General features: G+C 42.2%; 1 protein-coding gene across 12 annotated transcripts in view; it reads left to right on the top strand.

Moving 5' to 3' along the window:
* FUT10 (fucosyltransferase 10) overlaps window positions 1-20,207 on the top strand; it is a 96,228-nt gene that overhangs the window by 61,212 nt on the left and 14,809 nt on the right. For all 12 annotated transcript variants that reach the window (XM_033848896.2, XM_033848895.2, XM_073798539.1 and 9 more), the window contains one exon: window positions 13,889-14,724. In XM_033848896.2, coding sequence (XP_033704787.1) covers window positions 13,889-14,724 — 836 coding nt within the window. The remainder of the gene's footprint in view (window positions 1-13,888; window positions 14,725-20,207) is intronic.

Here is a 20,207-nt window from a genome sequence, read left to right as displayed (position 1 = left end):
TGTTAGATTAGGTTCCCACAGCTGGGATTATCTCTGTACTAAAAGCTGTTTGTGTTGGGCTGCTCTAGTGCATTATTAGAGGCACTGAAATCTACCCCACCTCCCTTTCTATTGTACCTCTGGTCTTCTAGTCTTTCGATGAGCTTATAGTTGTAACAACAACACAACGTAGAATGGGAGAACAGTAGCTATGCTTTTCTTTCGATATTTCCAGAGAAGGAATCTGTACAATTTCCTGTAATCAAGGACTGCACAAGGTCTGAGTGAATTTTGAATTTATTTTATATAGGGACCAGTGTAATGTGATGCTCCTGTAGAGCTGGGAGTGACCATAGATCTTTGACGTTCCCCAAGCCTCAGGGATCCCTCCAAGAGCATCCCTAAAAGATGTTGCCTCAGTCTGTCCTGAATCTTTTGGGTGATGGAAGATCTCACTCTTCTTTTAGAAGTCAACTCTTGAAAGGTGAAGTTTACATATAACAAATGCACACATTCTAAGTTAGCAGTTGGTGACAATTTATCAGTTAAGACATTTCCCCTGTGCCCCTCTGTAAGCCAGTCTGCCCCTACTCCCTGCTCTCCCTTTGATCTGATTTCTATCACTATAGGTTAGTTTTGCTCGTTTAGAGACTTTGTATAAATTGAATTGCACACTGTGGACTCTCTTTTGTCTGGCTTCTGTCTCGCAGCATATATTTGAGATTACTCTATTTTCCAGTCAAAAAGAGATGAAACTCTGATCTGTAGCCCACACTGACAGGCAATAAAACTCATGCCCCTTCTGCCTGGATGATTTTTTCTTTGGTGGGAGTGTGGCCTGGGGGTGACTAACTGTCTGGAGTTGCCCAGGACTCACGTGGTTCCTCGGATACAGGCTTCTCACTGATAAAACTGGAGAAGTCCCAGGCAAGTTGGGATGAATTGGTTGCCCTAGCCCCCTCTACTAGATACCGTAGAGAACATTAGGGCACCAGGGGGATGAGCATCTAAACAATAGAGGAAAGGCAAGAAAAATGGACATTTTATGTTTCTTCACCTTAAGGCTCGGCTATAAGGGACCCAACTCTGGGAGAATCCCTCTGGAAGCCATGCAGCTATAAGCCATGCAGCTGGAGGACTGGGTTTGTATCACTTACCTGATTTCAACTGATTTTTTTAAAAAATATTTTTTATAGTTTGGTTCCCTATTAAGGACATACTATGCTTCCTTACTTTTCTGCTTTCCAGGATACTATATTAAGAGCTCTGACATTGCCAACAGTTAATACTTTTGTGATCAAAAAAATTGGGAAAGCACCAAGATTAACAAATTAAAATAATAATTATTACTTCAAGGTGCTTGGTTTGATGGGCTCCAGCTTGATTATTTTGATATGTTTAATCTTAAAACTCCAAACACTTTTTCAACTGAATTACAAGGCGTTGCGCTAACGTGGCTTCTCTGAGGATGTGTGCTAATCTCTCGTTTATATCTGAAATAATTCATTCCCTGGATGTTAGCCGAACACATTCACCTGCTGATGTTCAAGGAAGCTGTAATCTGCCTGCTCTCCTTCTGGGGGCGGATGAAATTCCTGGCAGTTAACTGTGCCACATAATTTTCCACATAAATTCTGAAATATGATACTCTTACAAGCATGCAAGACTCCAAGGGCAATCTTTCCTAAGTGGCACTGGGGTGATGTGGCAGTTTTGGGCTGTATCTGTGAGCCTTTACGTGTTATACAAAGTTTGTGAGACTTTTTTAATGCTTCTCTTCAGAGAGGTGTCTCATTTTTTCCTCTAATTTTTGGATGTTTAAAATTTACACAATTAAGGCATAAATATATCACTAACGCAATTTAAACAACAAAGAAATCTACCAAGCAAAGAAGGAGAGTTCAACCTTACTTCCTTAATCCCCATCCCAGTTAGATTGTTGGTGATCCTTCAGAATTTTTATGTATAATTGAATTCAGCCTGTGGTTTTTTGTTTTTGTTTTTGTTTTTTTTAATACGGTACACGGGCCTCTCACTGTTGTGGCCTCTCCCGTAGCGGAGCACAGGCTCCGGATGCGCAGGCTCAGCGGCCATGGCTCACGGGCCCAGCCACTCCGCAGCATGTGGGATCTTCCCGGACCGGGGCACGAACCCGTGTCCCCTGCATTGGCAGGCGGACTCTCAACCACTGCGCCACCAGGGAAGCCCCCAGCCTGTAGTTTTGTCTGTTTTTTTCTTAAACTGAATCATACTGTAGATATATATTGGTTTTTCCATTTAAACATATGTTTTAAAGATTTTTGTCATGTTAGACTATATCAATTTACTTCATTATTTTTAAAGTTATGTTGATTTATTGGTATAGAGGCACCTAAGTTTAGTTAACTATTCCCCTGTCAATGGTTATTTAGGTTGCTGTTTTTCTGTTACATTACCATGAACATACTTCTATGTCTTTGCCCATATATACTCTTATTTCTCTAGATATTTGAGAATAGAGTTGCTGTGTTAATGGATAAATTAAGTTAAACTTTGGTACATAGTGCCAGGTGGGTCTCGACAAGGCTGTACCAATTTCCCCTCAAAGTCTGAATTCTTTTAACATGTGAAAAATTTGAAACAAAATGAAAATGGTATGTATGTGTATAGCTGATTCACTTTGTTATACAGCAGAAACTAACACACCATTGTGAAGCAATTATACTCCAATAAAGATGTTAAAAAAAATGAAAATGGATAATTAAATTTTGCAAGCTCAAACAGCAAATTGGGAATTTGCTCTGCTTTTAATAAAATCTTATTTGTTGCTTACTTATACATTTGATTCCTATAAAGCTCAGAAAGGACAAGACACTTGGCTTATTGATTTAACTTGCCAGTTATAATTTCATGGACTTTGCATGAGCTCAGGATTAGAATGAATTTTAATGATTTTCCATGACTGACTGCTAAGATGTTTCCATAGAATAAACACTAATGAAACTGTGGTCAGCATAGAATAGTCCAGAAATGACCTCCGCCTAGAAGATCTTCCATACCAAAGATCAGTTAAGAGTCTAGTTCTTTAGCTTTTCCTTACTATCTCATTTTTTAATTTTTATAACTCACTAATTCTTTCTCAAATCATTGACTCTGTCAAATTTTTTTTTGAAAAGAATTAATAACTGGATGTCAAAGTGTTGCTAAGGCTTCATTATTTTTTTATGGGGTGGTAGTATTACTAGTCTACCATTAAGTACTACCATAAGTAATTAAAATAAAATTGCTATATTTGTCAGAGTAAATGAGGCAGGAGAAAGGTCCTAAGATGATGTAGTGATTTTCTCATCAATTCATTTCACCTCTTTCTCCCTAACTTAATATATCCTTTTATGTTTTTTTTTAAATAAATTTATTTATTTTACTTGTTTTTATTTTTGGCTGTGTTGGGTCTTCATTGCTGCGCACGGGCTTTCTCTAGTTGCAGCGAGCGGGGGCTACTGTTCGTTGCGGTGCGTGGGCTTCTCATTGCAGTGGCTTCTCTTGTTGCAGAGCACAGGCTGTAGGCATGTGGGCTTCAGTAGTTATGGCTCGTGGGCTCTAGAGCACAGGCTCAGTAGTTTTGGCGCACAAGATCCCACATGCCGCGGAGCACCTAAGCCTGTGCGCCACAACTACTGAGCCTGCGCTCTAGAGCCCATGAACCACAACTACTGAGCCCGCATGTAGAGCCTGTGCTCCGCAACAAGAGAAGCCATCGCAATGAGAAGCCCATGCACTGCAAGGAACACCCCACGCAGCCAAAAATAAATAAATATATTTATTTATTTAAAAAAAAAGTGGCTTAGTAATCAAGGCATTTATTTCTTAAATCAGCCAGAAATCTGGGGTAAGATACCCTGTTTGTTCAGCAGTTCACCATGTCACAGAAGCATCCTTCTCCTCTGCCATTTCTGCACATGGTCATCTAACGGCTGTGGCTGCTGAAACCTCTGACCTCAGCTACCTGAGCGCGTCCATCAACCCCCAGACTGTGTGTGATGGCCTCCCTCTCCGAGCAGCCTCATTTTCTCACTCCATGTCTTGTACTTTTGCTCCCAAACACCTGCTCACTTGTTGGTACTGCAGCTTTGGAGGGCAGGTGGGGATATACTGAGCCACGAAGCAAGACCTCTCACCTGTTAGGCTTCCCGCGTCAGGATGAGAGTGTATGAGGGGATTTTCATTTCTGATTTTGGGGCCCACGGTCTCTATAGGATAGGGTGTGTTTTGGGACAACTTTTATCTTTCTCTGAGTATGAACAATTACAGCATGAACTATTATCACTGTGAATTTTTTTCAAGCCGTATTAGCTGTGACTCTACTGAAGGGTTGTAGTAAATATGTTCTTATTTGAATCTTACCTACACAGGCTCACATACTGGCACCCTGGCACCCTCATGCACACTCAGACACTCCTACACCCCGATGTGAAGCATTGCTTTCCTTTGGGAATGTGGTTGATCTTTCTCCTCCGCCCAGTCCCCTCTACCCTCTGGTGGTTCTTTTATGTTTTTTTAGTGCGATAAAATTTCTTGTATCGCGCATTTATTATACGAGGAATTGGATGAAAAAATTTAAATAAAATAACAATTATAGGAAAGTATTTATGTTCTTTGCTTTATGCGTTTACTGTCTCTTTTGGACTGCCATAGGAGGGGTGCATTTTATTTGTTTATGGTATTAAACTTGGGCCTATAAAATATAATTTATTCATTATGTTACTAAGGATTCTTAATGTAGACCTAAAATCCTTGGTCAAGATTAGATTTTCTGTGTATATTAGAAAATCAAGCTGAGAGTATCCTAGACATGATTAACTTTGGAGGACAGTTCTTTCTTCCTTTCTTCCTTTCTTTCTTTTTCTTTCTTTCTTTCTTTCTTCCTTTCTTTTTCTTTCTTTCTTTCTTCCTTCCTTCCTTCCTTCCTTCCTTCCTTCCTTCCTTCCTTCCCTTCTTTCTCCCTTTCTTTCTTCCTCCCTCCCTCCCTCCCTCCCTCCTTCCTTCCTTCCTTCCTTCCTCATCGCATGGCTTGCAGGATCTTAGTTCCCCAACCAGAGATCGAACCCAGGCCCTGGCAGTAAAAGCACCAAGTCCTAACCACTGGACTGCCAGGGAATCCCCTGGAGGACAGTGCTTTATTCTGCACTGTTCTCTCTTGGGTAGAGAGAGACTCTAAGGAAAGTTTATTTTTCCAGGTCATAGCTTCCAACTAGGGTCAAAAAGTGGCTCAAAGGCTAAGTGGGATGGAATGATTTGGCAGTTCTGTATCTACCTGGTGGGTAGACTTGCTTTGGAAAAAGCAGTCAGTTGTTATTTATTTATTTATTTGGTTGCACCAGGTATTAGTTGCAGCAGGCGTGCTCCTTAGTTGTGGCTTTCCAGCTCCTTAGTTGCGGCACATGTGCTCCTTAGTTGTGGTTGGTAGGCTTTTTAGTTGCGGCATGTGTGGGATCTAGTTCCCTGACGAGGGATTGAACCCGGATCGTCTGCATTGGGAGCGTGGAGTCTTAACCACTGTGCCCCCTGGGAAGTGCCTCAGTTGTTGTCTTGATCCTTGGTTTCAGAGGATGTCATTAGCTTGGAGATAGTTTGCTGTATACGGGATTGACTTCTGTAAAATGTCCCTCCAGCCAAGCGTCTAAGGCAGATGCATGGATGGCCTGCTCTGAAGTTCTAGTTGCTAGTTCAGAGTTTAGATTTTTGTCCCACAAAGTGGAAAAATTGGGAGAATAAATATTGAAATGACTGTGTATTCTTAATGGAATAATACTACACAACTGTTAAAAAGACTAGGGCAGCCGTCTCTGCCCTGACATGGACATATCTCCATGGTAGTTTCATGGACAATGCCAGGTTCACAACCGTGTGGATAGCCTGTATTCATTTAGGTAAGCAAAATTTCCTTAATTCTAAAAAGCATTGTTCTTTTTCAAATTTAATATCTCTGAAGTCAGCATGTATTTTGCATTTCTAGACTTCCCCTGAGCATCGGCAGTAATGTAGTTGCGATTGCCTGTGTGGGCACGAACTGGGCTGTCCTTCCGCCTGGCACGATGGGACTGCTGCAGCCCTTGGATGTTTCCATCCACAAACCAGTGAAGGGTCATTTGAGGAAAATATGAGTCAAGTTGGTGTCGGAAACCTTTCTTTGACATCTTCTGGTCACGCCAAGAAAGCATCGGCATCAAAACTTGGGAATGGGTGTCAGTGGTTTGGGAGAAAAATCTCAGAGATGATAGTGGAGCACTCTTTTAAGCAGTGCTGTATTGCTAGCAGTCTTTTTTCTTTTCTTTTTTTAAAAATAAATTAATTTTATTTATTTGTTTTTGGCCGCGTTGAATCTTCGTTGCTGTGTGCGGGCTTTCTCTAGTTGTGGCCAGCGGGGGGCTACTCGTTGTTGTGCTGTGTGAGCTTCTCATTGCAGTAGCTTCTCTTGCTGGGGAGCACAGGCTCTAGGCACGCGGACTTCAGTAGTTGTGGCACACGGGCTCAGTAGTTGTGGCTCTTGGGCTTTAGAGCGCAGGCTCAGAAGTTGTGGTGCATGGGCTTAGTTGCTCCGCAGCAGGTGGGATCTTCCCGGACCAGGGCTCAAACCTGTGTCCCCTGCATTGGCAGGTGGATTCTTTTTTTTTTTTTTGCGGTACACGGGCCTCTCACTGTTGTGACCTCTCCCGTTGCGGAGCACAGGCTCCGGATGCGCAGGCTCAGCTGCCATGGCTCGTGGGCCCAGCTGCTCCGCGGCATGTGGGATCTTCCCGGACCAGGGCACGAACCCGTGTCCCCTGCATCGGCAGGCGGACTGTCAACCACTGCGCCACCAGGGAAGCCCGGCAGGTGGATTCTTAACCACTGTGCCACCAGGGAAGTCCCCCAGAAATATTTTTCTTAATGACACTAAAAATAATGGTACATCTTATAATTTATTTTTCCCAGATTCAATTAAAGGTGACTCCCTTCCATAAAACCTCAGTGGGGATGGAAGAACAGTAGTTATGTAGGCCTGTTTTAGAATAAATCATTGAAAAGGGGTCATTTTGAGGGAATGTGCTAAAGGAAGTAATCACCCCCGGTCACCCCTCTTCCTGCCCAACTGTATTGGGTGTATTTATTCAGAGGTTTTAAATCTGAATTTGTGCGCTTGGTTTAAGGAATCAGAAAAGGTACATCAGGCCCCTGTTTAGTTCAGGGCATGAATTTCAACCTCGCAGTAACCATGCTTGGGGAGGATGATTGGCAACTTAAATTTGCATAATGGCACCTTTACACTGGTTCAAGAGGAGTCTGCTCTGGCCTTCCCTCAGCCGTGCCCCTGCATACAGGGCGAAGAGCCCACAGACCAAGTCACTTGCTCACCTGTGGCCATGGAGCCCATGCCTCTGCACTTAGGCATCACACTTCATGCACCAGGATCCCAGAATTCCCTGCCCCCAATGCCAAGGTGGAGCCCACTTCCAGATCCTACACTGGCCGCTTCTCTGGTTTATCCTCCCAAGAGCAAACTGGGCTGTCAGTATGCACCCCTGGGCTTGAAGGATGGCCAAGGGGGTGACTGCAAACGTGTGGTGTGTAAAAGAAAAATTTTGCGCCAGACACTTGTTAAAAACAGCAAGATAGATTTTATTCAAGTTTCTGTAATAGAGGAGAGAGACTTCGTATAGAACTGAGCTCAACTCCAAGTCCAGCAAAGACAGCTGGGGACCAGCAAGCAGTGAGGGGGTCAACAGAGGGAAAATTACCAAGAGGATATCAAGGGCAGGATGATTCTTGCTAAACTGGCTTAACAGGATTCTTTTTTTTTCTTTTTTTAAATTATATATATTTATTTATTTATTTTTGGCTGCGTTGGGTCTTCGTTGCTGCGTGCGGGCTTTCTCTAGTTGCGGTGATTGGGGGTTACTCTTAGTTGCAGTGCACGGGCTTCTCATTGCGGTGACTTCTCTTGTGTGGAGCACGGGCTCTAGGTGCGTGGGCTTCAGTAGTTGTGGCACATGGGCTCAGTAGTTGTGGCTCGTGGGCTCTAGAGCGCAGGCTCAGTAGTTGTGGTGCACGAGCTCAGCTGCTCTGCAGCATGTGGGATCTTCCCAGACCTAGGCTTGAACCCGCGTCCCCTGCACTGGCAGGCGGATTCTTAACCACTGCGCCACCAGGGAAGGCCCCAGGATTCTTGCTAAAGGCAGCCGGGGGACTGAGCCGTCGAGTGTCGGGGGTGAGGAGCTTGGTCAGACGTCAAGGTGGGGCATTCTCCCTAGACCAACATAGCCGGATTCCCTGCTGAAACTGGGCTCTGCAGGCCAGGGGGGTGGCCAGCCGAGCTTGCGGCGTAGTGAGCAGAGGGCGCAGGACAGAACTTGGACTCGCAGAACGAGGTGTCTGCGTCCATGTGCGCAGGGTCCGCACGGTGTGGGACAGAGCCAGGGGTGGAAGGAATGGGGGACAGGCACACCTGCATTCTAGCGTGGAACTTGGAGGGGTCTGAGAGTTCTGAATGGAACCTGCCCTTCAGCTGCAGATTCCTTTGAGGGCCTTGAAAGGTGGGGCGGAGGTTGTCTGGTGGGGACTGTTTCAGTGGTGGAGAAACCTTAGAGACAACACACCGAAGAGCTTCAGGAGGCAGCTGGACGGTGGGGACAGATAGGGTAAGACCCAGAGGAGGGAGAGCAAGTGGCTGTTTCCCCTGTGGTGTCTTGAGTGAATGGAGGGGAAGGTTTGAGGGATTAGGTGTGGGTGAGCCAACAAGTGAGGAAGAATCCTCTCCCTCCTCTTCTCACCCCATGCCAGGCCCCAAAGAGAATCATGGTTTGTGGCAGAGAATGATGTTAATTTTGAATAGATGTTTTCCACATTTGGTGTGAACCGTTGCTGTGCACATTTAAAAGCGCCGTGAATCTATATGTATGTAAAGGTAGAAGGGTAAAACGTTTAGCGGCGTGTTAGATTGATTTATAGCCTTCAAATGTTCAGGCCTATGGTGGGCGGGACTCTCTTTGTACTCCTGCCTCTGGCCCTGCTCTGTTAGGAAGGGGACTACAAAGTTATTGACTGGCCCTCAGCATGGGTTCAATAAGGGGGCTTGAGAAATTTCCACACCCAGGGGTAGAATGGACAGATGCCTAGTTGAACACGTATACTTGAGAGAGGACTACATGACGTAGAATTGATTAAGCGGCAAGTAAAAGGACTCATGAACAGAGAAGATGGGAGAAGAGGGAAGAATATGGGTCTAGAAGTTAGGACTCCTGCCAAAGCCCCTCTGAATTGTCTAGAGCCAGGCTGTCTGCAGAGGTGCCTGTGTGGCATTTTTAGTTAACCCTCAGAACCTTAGAGAAAATAGATGACCTGATGGGGCTGTGTGGGTTGGTTAAGAAAAGTCACGTGAAATGGCTTTAAAAGTAGCAATGAATTATGCACATGATAATATCATGAGGCAGCCCCTTGGCCTAGATTGTTTTTCCTCCAAAGTTTTAGATTCCTCTACCGGGGTATATTTGTGGGATCACATTTTATGGGAAAACACCATTTTACAGTAGAGGTTCTTTTTAGAAACAGGTGACCTCTGGGGGACGTTGTGTGGGAGCATTTCTTTTTTCTGAGTGAAGGTGTGCCTCTTCCCAAGTGGGCTGGGTTTAAGCTGGGTAATATTTCCGTGAGTGTCTTGGGAGTGCCAAGAGTAAGTTATTCAACAGAATCAGCACTGTAGTGGGGCCAGTGATCTCTCTGGTCCTTTACCATTAGCCAGTCTGAAAACTCTGGCCCCCACCAGGGATCTTTAACTCCAGGTACATGACTCAAACTCAATTTTCTTCATAGAGTGGGGTTAATAATATGTGTTGCCTTCTGCTTCTGCCAGTTTGTGTGGGAACCATAAAAGAAGAGTATATGCCCCTGCAGAAGAAAGGGAGCACATAAACATATCATAAAGGATGGTCACTCCTCTGCTTCTCTGCCATTTCAGATTCAGTCCCCATCGTCAGCAATCTGACATCGTTCGCCAGCATTAATTTTATTCCATTTGTGCTCCAAGTTGCAATTCCCTTTACAGTGCACTTTAGTGCTTAAGATCTCTCTGTCAGCTGTTAAAGGAACGAATGAATTTGTCAGTATTCAGTAAACACAAAATAACCCAGAGAAACGAAAGTTTAAATCTGAAGTTGTTAAATGTAAGAGCCAGTGAAATGGCTGTATAAAACTACTGAACCAATCATACGCAAGTTAGTCACATTTTTATGGATTTATCATAGTTTAACTGATTTTCATTTCTTTAAAGACCCCAGTTCCAACTCTTGTTATAGTGGGCATTGCCCTGGAGTCAGAGCTAGATAACTCACCTGGTTCCTGAGCCACATCTGATACCTTTCAGAAACTGCTCAATATCACCACTCACATTCTAGGTCGTGATATCCTCAAAGAAGTATTTTAGGTCTGTTATGGTTCTAATTTTAGAATTCTGAAGTGTTTACCATCTGAAGCTCTAAGTTTAGGAGAGGAGCTTGCTGGGCAAAATGACATACGTTTTTTAATCTTCCTCAGGGAATTTTAGTTTGGAAGAAAAACCTGTTTTAATGTGATCGTGTGTGTGTGTGTGTGTGTGTGTGTGTGTGTGTCTTAGGGAAGTAACTAGGAAATACTTTTTAAAGTAGCAAATAATAGGAAATGTTTCTGGAAAGTTAGGTCCCTTAAACTTTCCTCTCTATTAAAGAGGCATTCCCCCACTATTAAAGATAGTCCCACTCCTACAAACAAAACAGAATTCAGATGTATGAGAACCTCAAGCTCTCATTTTTAAAAAACTGTGTTTGTTTTTAGGGCACAAATATAAATAAATGTTTCTTGCTTAGATTCTGCAGGATTTTTTTTCTACTACAGATTGCACATTTGAGGGACCTTATGCTCTTCTCTCCTTCTTCCCAACATCGAAGTTCCAGTAGCAACTTGGCTGAAAGAGCCTGGAAGCCTCGCCTCTAGTTATAATGAATGAAAAGCTCATTATAACTGGTACCAGTTTCAAGTCTCATTCCTATTACCAACACACAGACCTAGATATTGGCCGTGAAAAGGTCTCGACAGCCATTTTTAGTTCCTCTTATAATACTTCACTGATGTAGCCAAACACTGATGAAAGGCAGGCCCTCTCCATTCTCTGAAGCACTGGAGGTAGGCTTTGTGTCTTTCTGCTCTGCATTTTGGATCTTTGCCGTGGCAACCACAGTGTAAGGCAGCTTAAGAATCACCCATGTGCCAGATAACAGCGGCAGACAGCCACGCGTGTGGCTGTCTCAAGGCACCTGTGCCGGATCCCCCTGTTAATTCTAGACCCACATTATTTTAACCGTATTCCCTGCAGTCTCTAATCTTACATCTGGATCCCTGCCTCTGACTTCTATGGGTTGGACTCTGGTTCTTCCTGTCCCAGGCAGATGGCCTTGATTCTCTGCTCTGCCTTTGGTGGAAGCTTTATGTTCTAACTCAAATTTATGGGTTCAGTTCCCATTGTTGGCCACTTGACCAGCCTAGAACCTTTATGAGCAGCAGCTAGTTCAATGTGATAAATTGCTTTTCCTCTCAAGTTCTCTTTCATGTCTTCATGTTTGGCTATTAACCATTACTGACCATCCAGCTCTGCATGCCATTACATTTCAGGTGTGTGGATGAAATTCTTTTTTGATGCTAAAGGTCCAATGTAGCAAATGCCAAGTAAACAAGTATGTGACCATTTTTAGATGTTAGTCTTTCATTCCTGATCACTGAGAAATGAAAGCCTGTTATCAAGACAGTAGTATGTACTTTCTTCAGCAGTTTCTATGGGCTCAGTATATGTCTTCCAGCATAATTTTATTTGGTTTCTTTTTAACATCTTTATTGGAGTATGATTGCTTTACAATGGTGTGTTAGTTTCTGCTTTATAACAAAGTGAATCAGTTATACATATACATATGTCCCCATATTTCCTCCCTCTTGCGTCTCCCTCCCACCCTCCCTATCCCACCCCTCCAGGTGGTCACAAAGCACCGAGCTGATCTCCCTGTGCTATGTGGCTGCTTCTCACTAGCTATCGGTTTTACGTTTGGTAGTGTATATAGGTCCTGCCACTCTCTCACTTCGTCCCAGCTTACCCTTCCCCCTCCCCATATCCTCAAGTCCATTCTCTAGTAGGTCTGTGTCTTTAGTCCCGTCTTACCTAACCTCCCGTCTTAGGTTCTTCATGACCTTTTTTTTTATTATTCTTAGATTCCATATATATGTGTTAGCATACGGTATATATTTTTCTCTTTCTGACTTACTTCACTCTGTATGACAGACTCTAGGTCTATCCATCTCACTACAAATGTCTCAATTTTGTTTCTTTGCTGAGTAATACTCCATTGTATATATGTGCCACATCTTCTTTATCCATTCATCCGATGATGGGCACTCAGGTTGCTTCCATGTCCTGGCTATTGTAAATAGAGCTGCAGTGAACATTGTGGTACATGACTCTTTTTGAATTATGGTTTTCTCAGGGTATATGCCCAGTAGTGGGATTGCTGGGTCATATGGTAGTTCTATTTTTCGTTTTTTAAGGAACCTCCATACTGTTCTCCAAACCTTTCTTGATTAACTGATTCCTCACTGATGTACTGTTGGCATTAAAGAGTATATATTTATTAGAGAGAGTGTGCACTGGCATTAAATAATTAATCTTTATGAATTCTACCAGAGAATATGTTTTATTATGCTGGAAGAATTTATTTGGTGTGTTTTTCCCCAGTGGATGCTAGAAGATGGATTTTTGTGTGTGTGCCATTTTCTTATATTTAAAAAATCAAATCACAGGACCAAAAAATCATCAGTATCTGGAACAGCTTAGAAATTCTGTATTACATATTGTGATAATTGTCTTAATTCTTCTTTCTCAGTTATAGAAATAACTTTTTCCTGATTGGGTCTCCACGCACACAGTCAGGAAACAATGGCTTACCATATCCATCATTTCTGTCTGCACATTATCATGTTTCAGAGATTTCCCCAATTAATCTTGTGGAAGCTGGAATCACTCATAACTCTAATCCTGTTACGCCTTCTTTATTTCTCGATGTGCTGTTAATTCATGGCCATCCTGTAGCGGTCTGTAACATAGCGCTATTATCAGCTCTTAAGTCTTTAAAAGCCTCTTGTCTACCATTTTTACTAAGGTTGATTCGCTGCGCTTTGTTGAAATCGATCATTTTGGATTTAAAAAAATATTATTTTCCTGTATATTTGTTCTGGCTACTTTTGCATGATTTCACTTTTTTTCAGTTAATCAATCTGCCAAGCTGGTTGCTTTTCACTTTTTGGCTTCCTTTCTCTCTCTCTTTTTTTTTTTTGCGATACGCCTGCCTCTCACTGTGGTGGCCTCTCCCGTTGCGGAGCACAGGCTCCGGACGCGCAGGCTCAGCGGCCATGGCTCACGGGCCCAGCCGCTCCGCGGCATGTGGGATCTTCCTGGACCGGGGCACGAACCCGTGTCCCCTGCATCGGCAGGGGGACTCTCAACCACTGCGCCACCAGGGAAGCCCGCTTTTTCTTTTTTAAGAACTCTCTATCTCTTCATTTCTCCTTCCCTCTCTTAGGCAATGCCTCTGGAAGAAAAGCCAGGAGGCAGTGGAATAAATTCTTTAGAATCAGGATAGACACTTCTCCCATTTCCCTTTTCATAAAATGAGAGAGGGGGTCCCTTTCCTTGATGATTCTCTCCCTGAGCAGTTTCTAGGGTGAAAGCTTCATGACTGACTGCCAGGCATTTTGCAGACACCGTAATATGCTACTTATTTATAGCCTCAAACTCCTCTGTATACTAATCTTACCAGGTGGACTCAAACTTAAACCCCAGAGTTCTTTGGACACACTACATTGTCTTTTCTTCTCCTAGGTACTGACTTTAACATAGATAGCTTACCTCTGCCTCGGAAAGCCCATCACGACTGGGCCCTTTTTCATGAAGAGTCTCCGAAAAACAATTACAAGCTCTTTCACCAGCCAGTCATCACCTTGTTCAACTACACGGCCACCTTCAGCCGGCATTCCCACCTGCCACTAACTACCCAGTACCTGGAGGGCACAGAAGTCCTGAAGTCACTCCGATACCTGGTCCCCTTGCAGTCCAAAAACCACCTTCGGAAAAGCCTCGCTCCTCTGGTGTACGTACAGTCCGACTGTGACCCACCCTCAGACAGAGACAGCTACGTTCGAGAGCTGATGACATACATCGAGGTCGATTCTTACGGCGAGTGTTTGCGAAACAAAGCTCTCCCTCAGCAGCTGAACGGTCCAGCCTCTATGGACGCTGGTGACTTTTATAGGATCCTTGCCCAGTATAAGTTTATCCTTGCTTTCGAGAACGCGGTTTGCGATGACTACATCACTGAGAAGTTCTGGAGACCTCTGAAACTGGGGGTCGTCCCTGTGTATTACGGATCACCCAGCATCGCAGACTGGCTTCCAAGTAATAGAAGTGCTATCCTGGTATCAGAATTTTCTCACCCTAGAGAACTGGCAAGTTACATCAGACAGCTGGATCACGACGACAGATTGTACCAGGCCTACATAGAATGGAAGCTGAAGGGTGAGATCTCGAATCAGCGACTTCTCACTGCTCTCAGGGAACGGAAATGGGGGGTGCAGGACATCAAGCAGGACAACTACATCGACGCATTTGAGTGTATGGTGTGCACCAAGGTGTGGGATAACATTAGGCTCCAGGAAAAGGTAAGCAAATCCAGGTTTGGCAGAGAGGTGCTGGGATGGCCGTCTTGATGTTCTCTGCTGCTCTGCATTATTCTGTTGCAGCTGCCCCATCACTGGTCCTCACTTCTATCAGAGAGGCCAGGCTCTGAGGCAAGGATGACTATTTCATTTCTGTTCTTTGAGGACTGTCATGAAGTTTACCAGTCCTGTCCCTCTTCCTGAAGGCCTTAAATTCTCCTTTATTGTTTCTTCTGGAGGATAATATACTGCAGGTGCTGGGCAGTAATACAAGGAAGCTGCAGGGGAAGGAGAAGGCCAAAAAATTTAAAATATGGAAAGTTCTGAATCTCATCCACATGGTCAGTCCTTTAACCTCTCCATCAAGGCTGTGGTTTATGCCAGACCCCTTATGCTCATGCCCCATGGACTGCCATTTTGAAACTTATTTTCATTTCATATACACACTCAATTAACCTCTCTCTCTCTGCCTCTTTCTGTCTCTCTCTCTCTCTCACTTCCTGTCACCCCTTGATTGTTGCTCTTCCTGTGTGTGGTACACACACATGCTTATTAATATAAAGAGAATATTCAAATAATGTTGGAGATAACTCTTAAAAGACTTCTTTTTCTTAAATTATTAAAATTAAAGTTCTTAGTAACATCTTCAAATTCTAGATGCTCTTTTTTTTTTTAATTAATTAATTCATTTTTAGTTTTTGGCTGCATTGGGTCTTCGTTGCTGTGCGCGGGCTTCCTCTAGTTGCAGGGAGCAGGAGCTACTCTTCGTGGTGGTGCACGGGCTTCTCATTGTGGCGGCTTCTCTTGTTGCGGAGCACGGGCTCTAGACACGTGGGCTCAGTAGTTGTGGCACATGGGCTCAGTAGTTGTGGCTCGCGAGCTCTAGAGTGCAGGCTTGGTAGTTGTGGTGCACGGGCTTAGTTGCTCCGCGGCATGTGGGATCTTCCCGGACCAGGGCTTGAATCCGTGTCCCCTGCATTGGCAGGCGATTTCTTAACCACTGCACTGCCAGGGAAGCCTTCTAGATGCTCTTAATGTTTATTTACTTACTTTATTATTTATGACAGGAATGGTTCCACTTTATAGAGAAGCGAATTCATTAAAATGAAACTTGTTGAAAGAAAAAGATTACTTTCAACTATCTTCGAAATCTAAAAAAAAATGAGATGGCCCTACTTGGCTGTCACCCATCATTTCCTTGACTCCCATATACACATAACGTTTTATCTAAATTCTCTGAAGGCAGACAATTTTGTTAAATATTTAAATGTTTATTTTAGCTAGCATAGAAATTTCAGGCCAAACATAAACCTAAATAGTGTGTGGAATTATTTTAATGTATTGAATACATACTGTATGAGGCTTTCGTGTGCTAAATATGTATATGCTTAGACAAATTTAAAATATGTGAAACATTATTTTCCTAATTTTAATAATGATGAGAATTTAAATTATTTTATCTGGTTTCTTATAACAAAGTTTTATTCATAAAATCTTTATTTTAAGCTGAGCGTCTTGGTCAGCAACAGGAACACTAAATATTACATCATTCTTCTCAGGGAATGCATCCTGATTTCCAGTGACTTCCTTTATGACCTAATTTAGAGGGCCACCTTACAGCAAAACCAAAAGACACACACACACACACACATACACATGCCACTGCAAAAAACACATGAGAAAGTAGCGACCACATTAATTGCCCACACTATACCAATGATTGACTCGGAAAATATATCAAGGCAGAAAACAGAACTTCTGAGGATGAAGGTTTGCCTGGGCTCATTTTCACGATCCTTTTCCATGTTGGAGATTATATTCACAGAAAACTGAAAGAAGCACACAAACCCTAACTGCTCCCGCATCTCACAGAACCCTATTGGGGTGATTACTGGGGACTGGAAAAGAGGGTATAGTGACATTGGGGAATAGCTTTTTCAAAGATATAGGAGGATACATACATTCGTGCATTTCCCACGGAACCAGCTCTCTGGTTGTGGTATTTCAGAGTGCCGGAAGGTGGTGTAGTTGAATGCCCTTCTCTCTGGAGTCTTTGAGGAGAAACAGAGTAAGCTGTCCTCCAGCATGCTCTCATTCCTCCCAGAGAGGTGGTCAGTGGAGGTGACTGGAAGGCTTTGCTTGCATTTCAGAGAACTTGGTACAATTCTCAAACACAAATGTGCTCATTATTGAAAAGCAGAACAAAACATACCATGAAAGTAAATTAAAGGGTATTAGGCCAGCTGTTTTCATTTGTGTTTATAAGATTTGTTACAGCTTATATATATGGTATGCCTTAAAGTAAGCTATGTAAATGTTTCTTCACTTTTTCTCTTTCAGACAAATAAAAGCTGAAAGAAATAATTTGATCTCCTCAACTCGATTATTTTTTATCTTACAATTGATAGTAGTTTAAATCATGGTATTTAGATGTACAAAACACTATTAGAATATTCAATGCATTTCCCCTTCCTCTATTCTGCTTCCTCCTGTCATAAACGTACAAACCTAGTATATTAGTTATCTACTGCTGTTTAAACAGTAGTGCCACAAACTTAGCGGCTTAAAACAACAAACTTTTGTTATTTCACAGTCTCTGTGGGTTAGGATTCTGGTCATGGCTTACCTGGGTTCTCTGGAAGGCTGCAATCAAAGTGTCAGTCAGGGCTGGGTTCTCATCTAGAGGCTTAACTGGGGACAGGTCTGCTTTCAAACTCACATGCTTGTTGGCAGATTCAGTTTCTTGAGGTTGTAGGACTGAGGGCTTCAGTTTCCTGCTGGCTGTAGGCTGTAGGTTGCCCTCAGCTCCTAGAGGCCACCCACAGTTCCCTGTCCTGTGCTTCCCCCACATGGCTGCTTGCTTCCTTAAAGCCAGCAAGGGAGGGGGAGATGCCAAGACCAGTACTACAGTCTCATGAGTGTAACCACATACATGTAATCACATACATCCTCTCACCTTTGTCATATTCTATTGGCTAGAGGCAAGTGACAACACCCACAGTTGAGGGGAGGGGATAACATAAGGGCATGAATACCAGGAGGTGTGGATATCATGGGGCCATCTTGAATCTGTTCCTCACACCTAGCGAATCTGAGTGGGCTTATTCTCGGTGTCATTTGCTTGATTTATGTAGGGGAAAGTCTTTCAGTATTGAAGAGACCAACCCAGGAGTTAATGTTAGTTAAAGAACATTTATTGATACATTATCCTGTCCTCAAAGAGGCTATAATAGGGGAGACAACATGGAGTAACCAGGAATATAACTTTACAGAATTGGGATAAACTTAAAACAATTAGCTTTACTGAGGTATAATTGATGTACAATAAACTGCGTATATTTAAAGTTTACAGTTGGATTAGTTATTACATGTGCAAACGCCTGTGAAACCATCACTTCAGTCAAGATGACAGACATTTCTATTCTCCCCTAAACGTTTCCTCATGTCTGTTTGTAATCTATCCCTTTTCCACCCGCTTCTTCAGGCAACCACTCATCTGCTTTTTGTCACTTTTGACAAAGAAGCCAAGGCAGTTTTCTAGAATTTTGTATAAATGGAATCATGTAGTGTGTATTCTTTTGTGTCTGGCTTCTTTCATCCTGCATGATAATGTTGACGTTTATCCACAATTCTGTGTGTATCAAGAGTCCATTTCTCTATACTGCTGAAGTTTGGATATACCAAAATTTGCTTATCCACACGCCTGTTTCCAGTTTTTGGCTGTTACAAATAAAGCTGCTGTGAACATTCATGTACAGATCTTTGTATGGATATATGCTTTCACTTCTCTTCCGTAAATACCTAGGAGTGGATTGGCTAGGTCATATGGTAGATGTACGTTTAACATTTTGAGAAACGACTAATTTATCTTCTAGAGTTTCTCCATCTTACATTCCTGCCAGCATTGTATGAGAGTTCATTCATTAACAGTTGGTGTGTGGTCATTCTTCTAATTTTTGCCTTTCTATTGGGTGTATAGTGTATCTCACTGTGGTTTAATTTACACTTTCTTAATAACTAATGATGTTGAATATCTTTTAATGGCTTATTTGCTGTCAATATCTTCTTTTGTGATATATCTCTTTAAGTCTTTTACTCATTTTTTAAAAACTGGGTTGTTTGACTTGTTATTCTTGACTTGTAAGAATTCTTTATATACTGTGAACACAAGTCATTTGTCAATTATAAAATTAACAAATGTTTTCTTCCAGTCTGTGGGTTGTCTTTTCATTTTTTTAATAGTGTCTACAGAAATGTAGAGTTTTTAATTTTGATGAGTCCAGCTCATAAATTTTTTCTTTTATAGCTTGTGCTTTTTGTAGCTTGTTTAAAAAAATCTTTGTCTAACCCAGGGTCTCTAAGATTTGCTTCTGTTTCTTCTAGAAGTTTTGTTGTTTTAACTTTTACATTTAGGTCTATGATCCACTTAGAGTTAATTTTTGTGTTGTGGTATAATGTAAGAGTTGAGGTTTGTTTATTTGGATATCCAATTGTATCAGCCTCATTTTCTGGAAAGATTATTCTTTCCTGATTGAATTACCTTGGCTTCTTTTTAAAAAAATCAATTGGCCATATATGCATGGGTCAGTTTCTGTGCTGATCAGTATATCTATATTTGAGTACTGTTGCTTTATAATAAGTCTTGAAATGAGGTAGTGTTAATCTTCCAACTTTGTTCTTTTTCAAAATTATTTTCACTATTTTCGGTCTTTTGCTTTTCCACATAAATTTTAGATTCATTTTATCAGTTTCTACAGAAATGCTTGATGGGATTTTCATTGGGATTTTGTTGAATCTATATGTCAATTTGGGGAGAATTGACAACAATATAGAGACATTTAATCAATAAGCATGATATATCTGTTCATTTATTTAGGTCTTCTTTAATTTCTTTAAACAGTACGTTTTCAACTGTAATCTCTTCAAATATTTTCTCAGACACTTTCTTTTTCTCTTCTTCTTCAGGGACCCCTATAATTCGAATGTTGGTGCATTTAGTGTTGTCCCAGAGCTCTCTGAGACTGTCTTCAATTCTTTTCATTCTTTTTTCTTTATTCTGCTCCTTGGCAGTTATTTCCACCTTTTTATCTTCCAGCTCACTTATCCGTTCTTCTGCCTCATTTATCCTGTTATTGATTCCTCTAGAGTGTTTTTAATTTCAGTTATTGGGTTGTTCATCACTGTTTGTTTGCTCTTTAGTTCTTCTAGATCCTTGTGAAATGTTTCTTGTATTTTCTCCATTCTGTTTCTGAGATTTTGGATCATCTTTACTATCATTACTCTGATTTCTTTTTCAGGTAGGTGGCCTATTTCGTCTTCATTTATTTGGTCTTTTAGGTTTTTACCTTGCTTCTTCGTCTGTAACATATTTTTTTGTTGTATCTTTTTTTTTTTTTTTTATGGGTGGGGCTGTATTCCTGTCTTGCTGGTTGTTTGGCCTGAGGCGTCCAGCACTGGAGTTTGCAGGCAGTTGGATAGAGCCAGGT

The sequence above is a fragment of the Tursiops truncatus genome, chromosome 21 (assembly GCF_011762595.2).
Source record: "Tursiops truncatus isolate mTurTru1 chromosome 21, mTurTru1.mat.Y, whole genome shotgun sequence".
Lineage (NCBI taxonomy): Eukaryota > Metazoa > Chordata > Mammalia > Artiodactyla > Delphinidae > Tursiops > Tursiops truncatus.
Note: the sequence above shows the minus strand (reverse complement) of the source record. Positions and strands in the feature narration are given on the sequence as shown.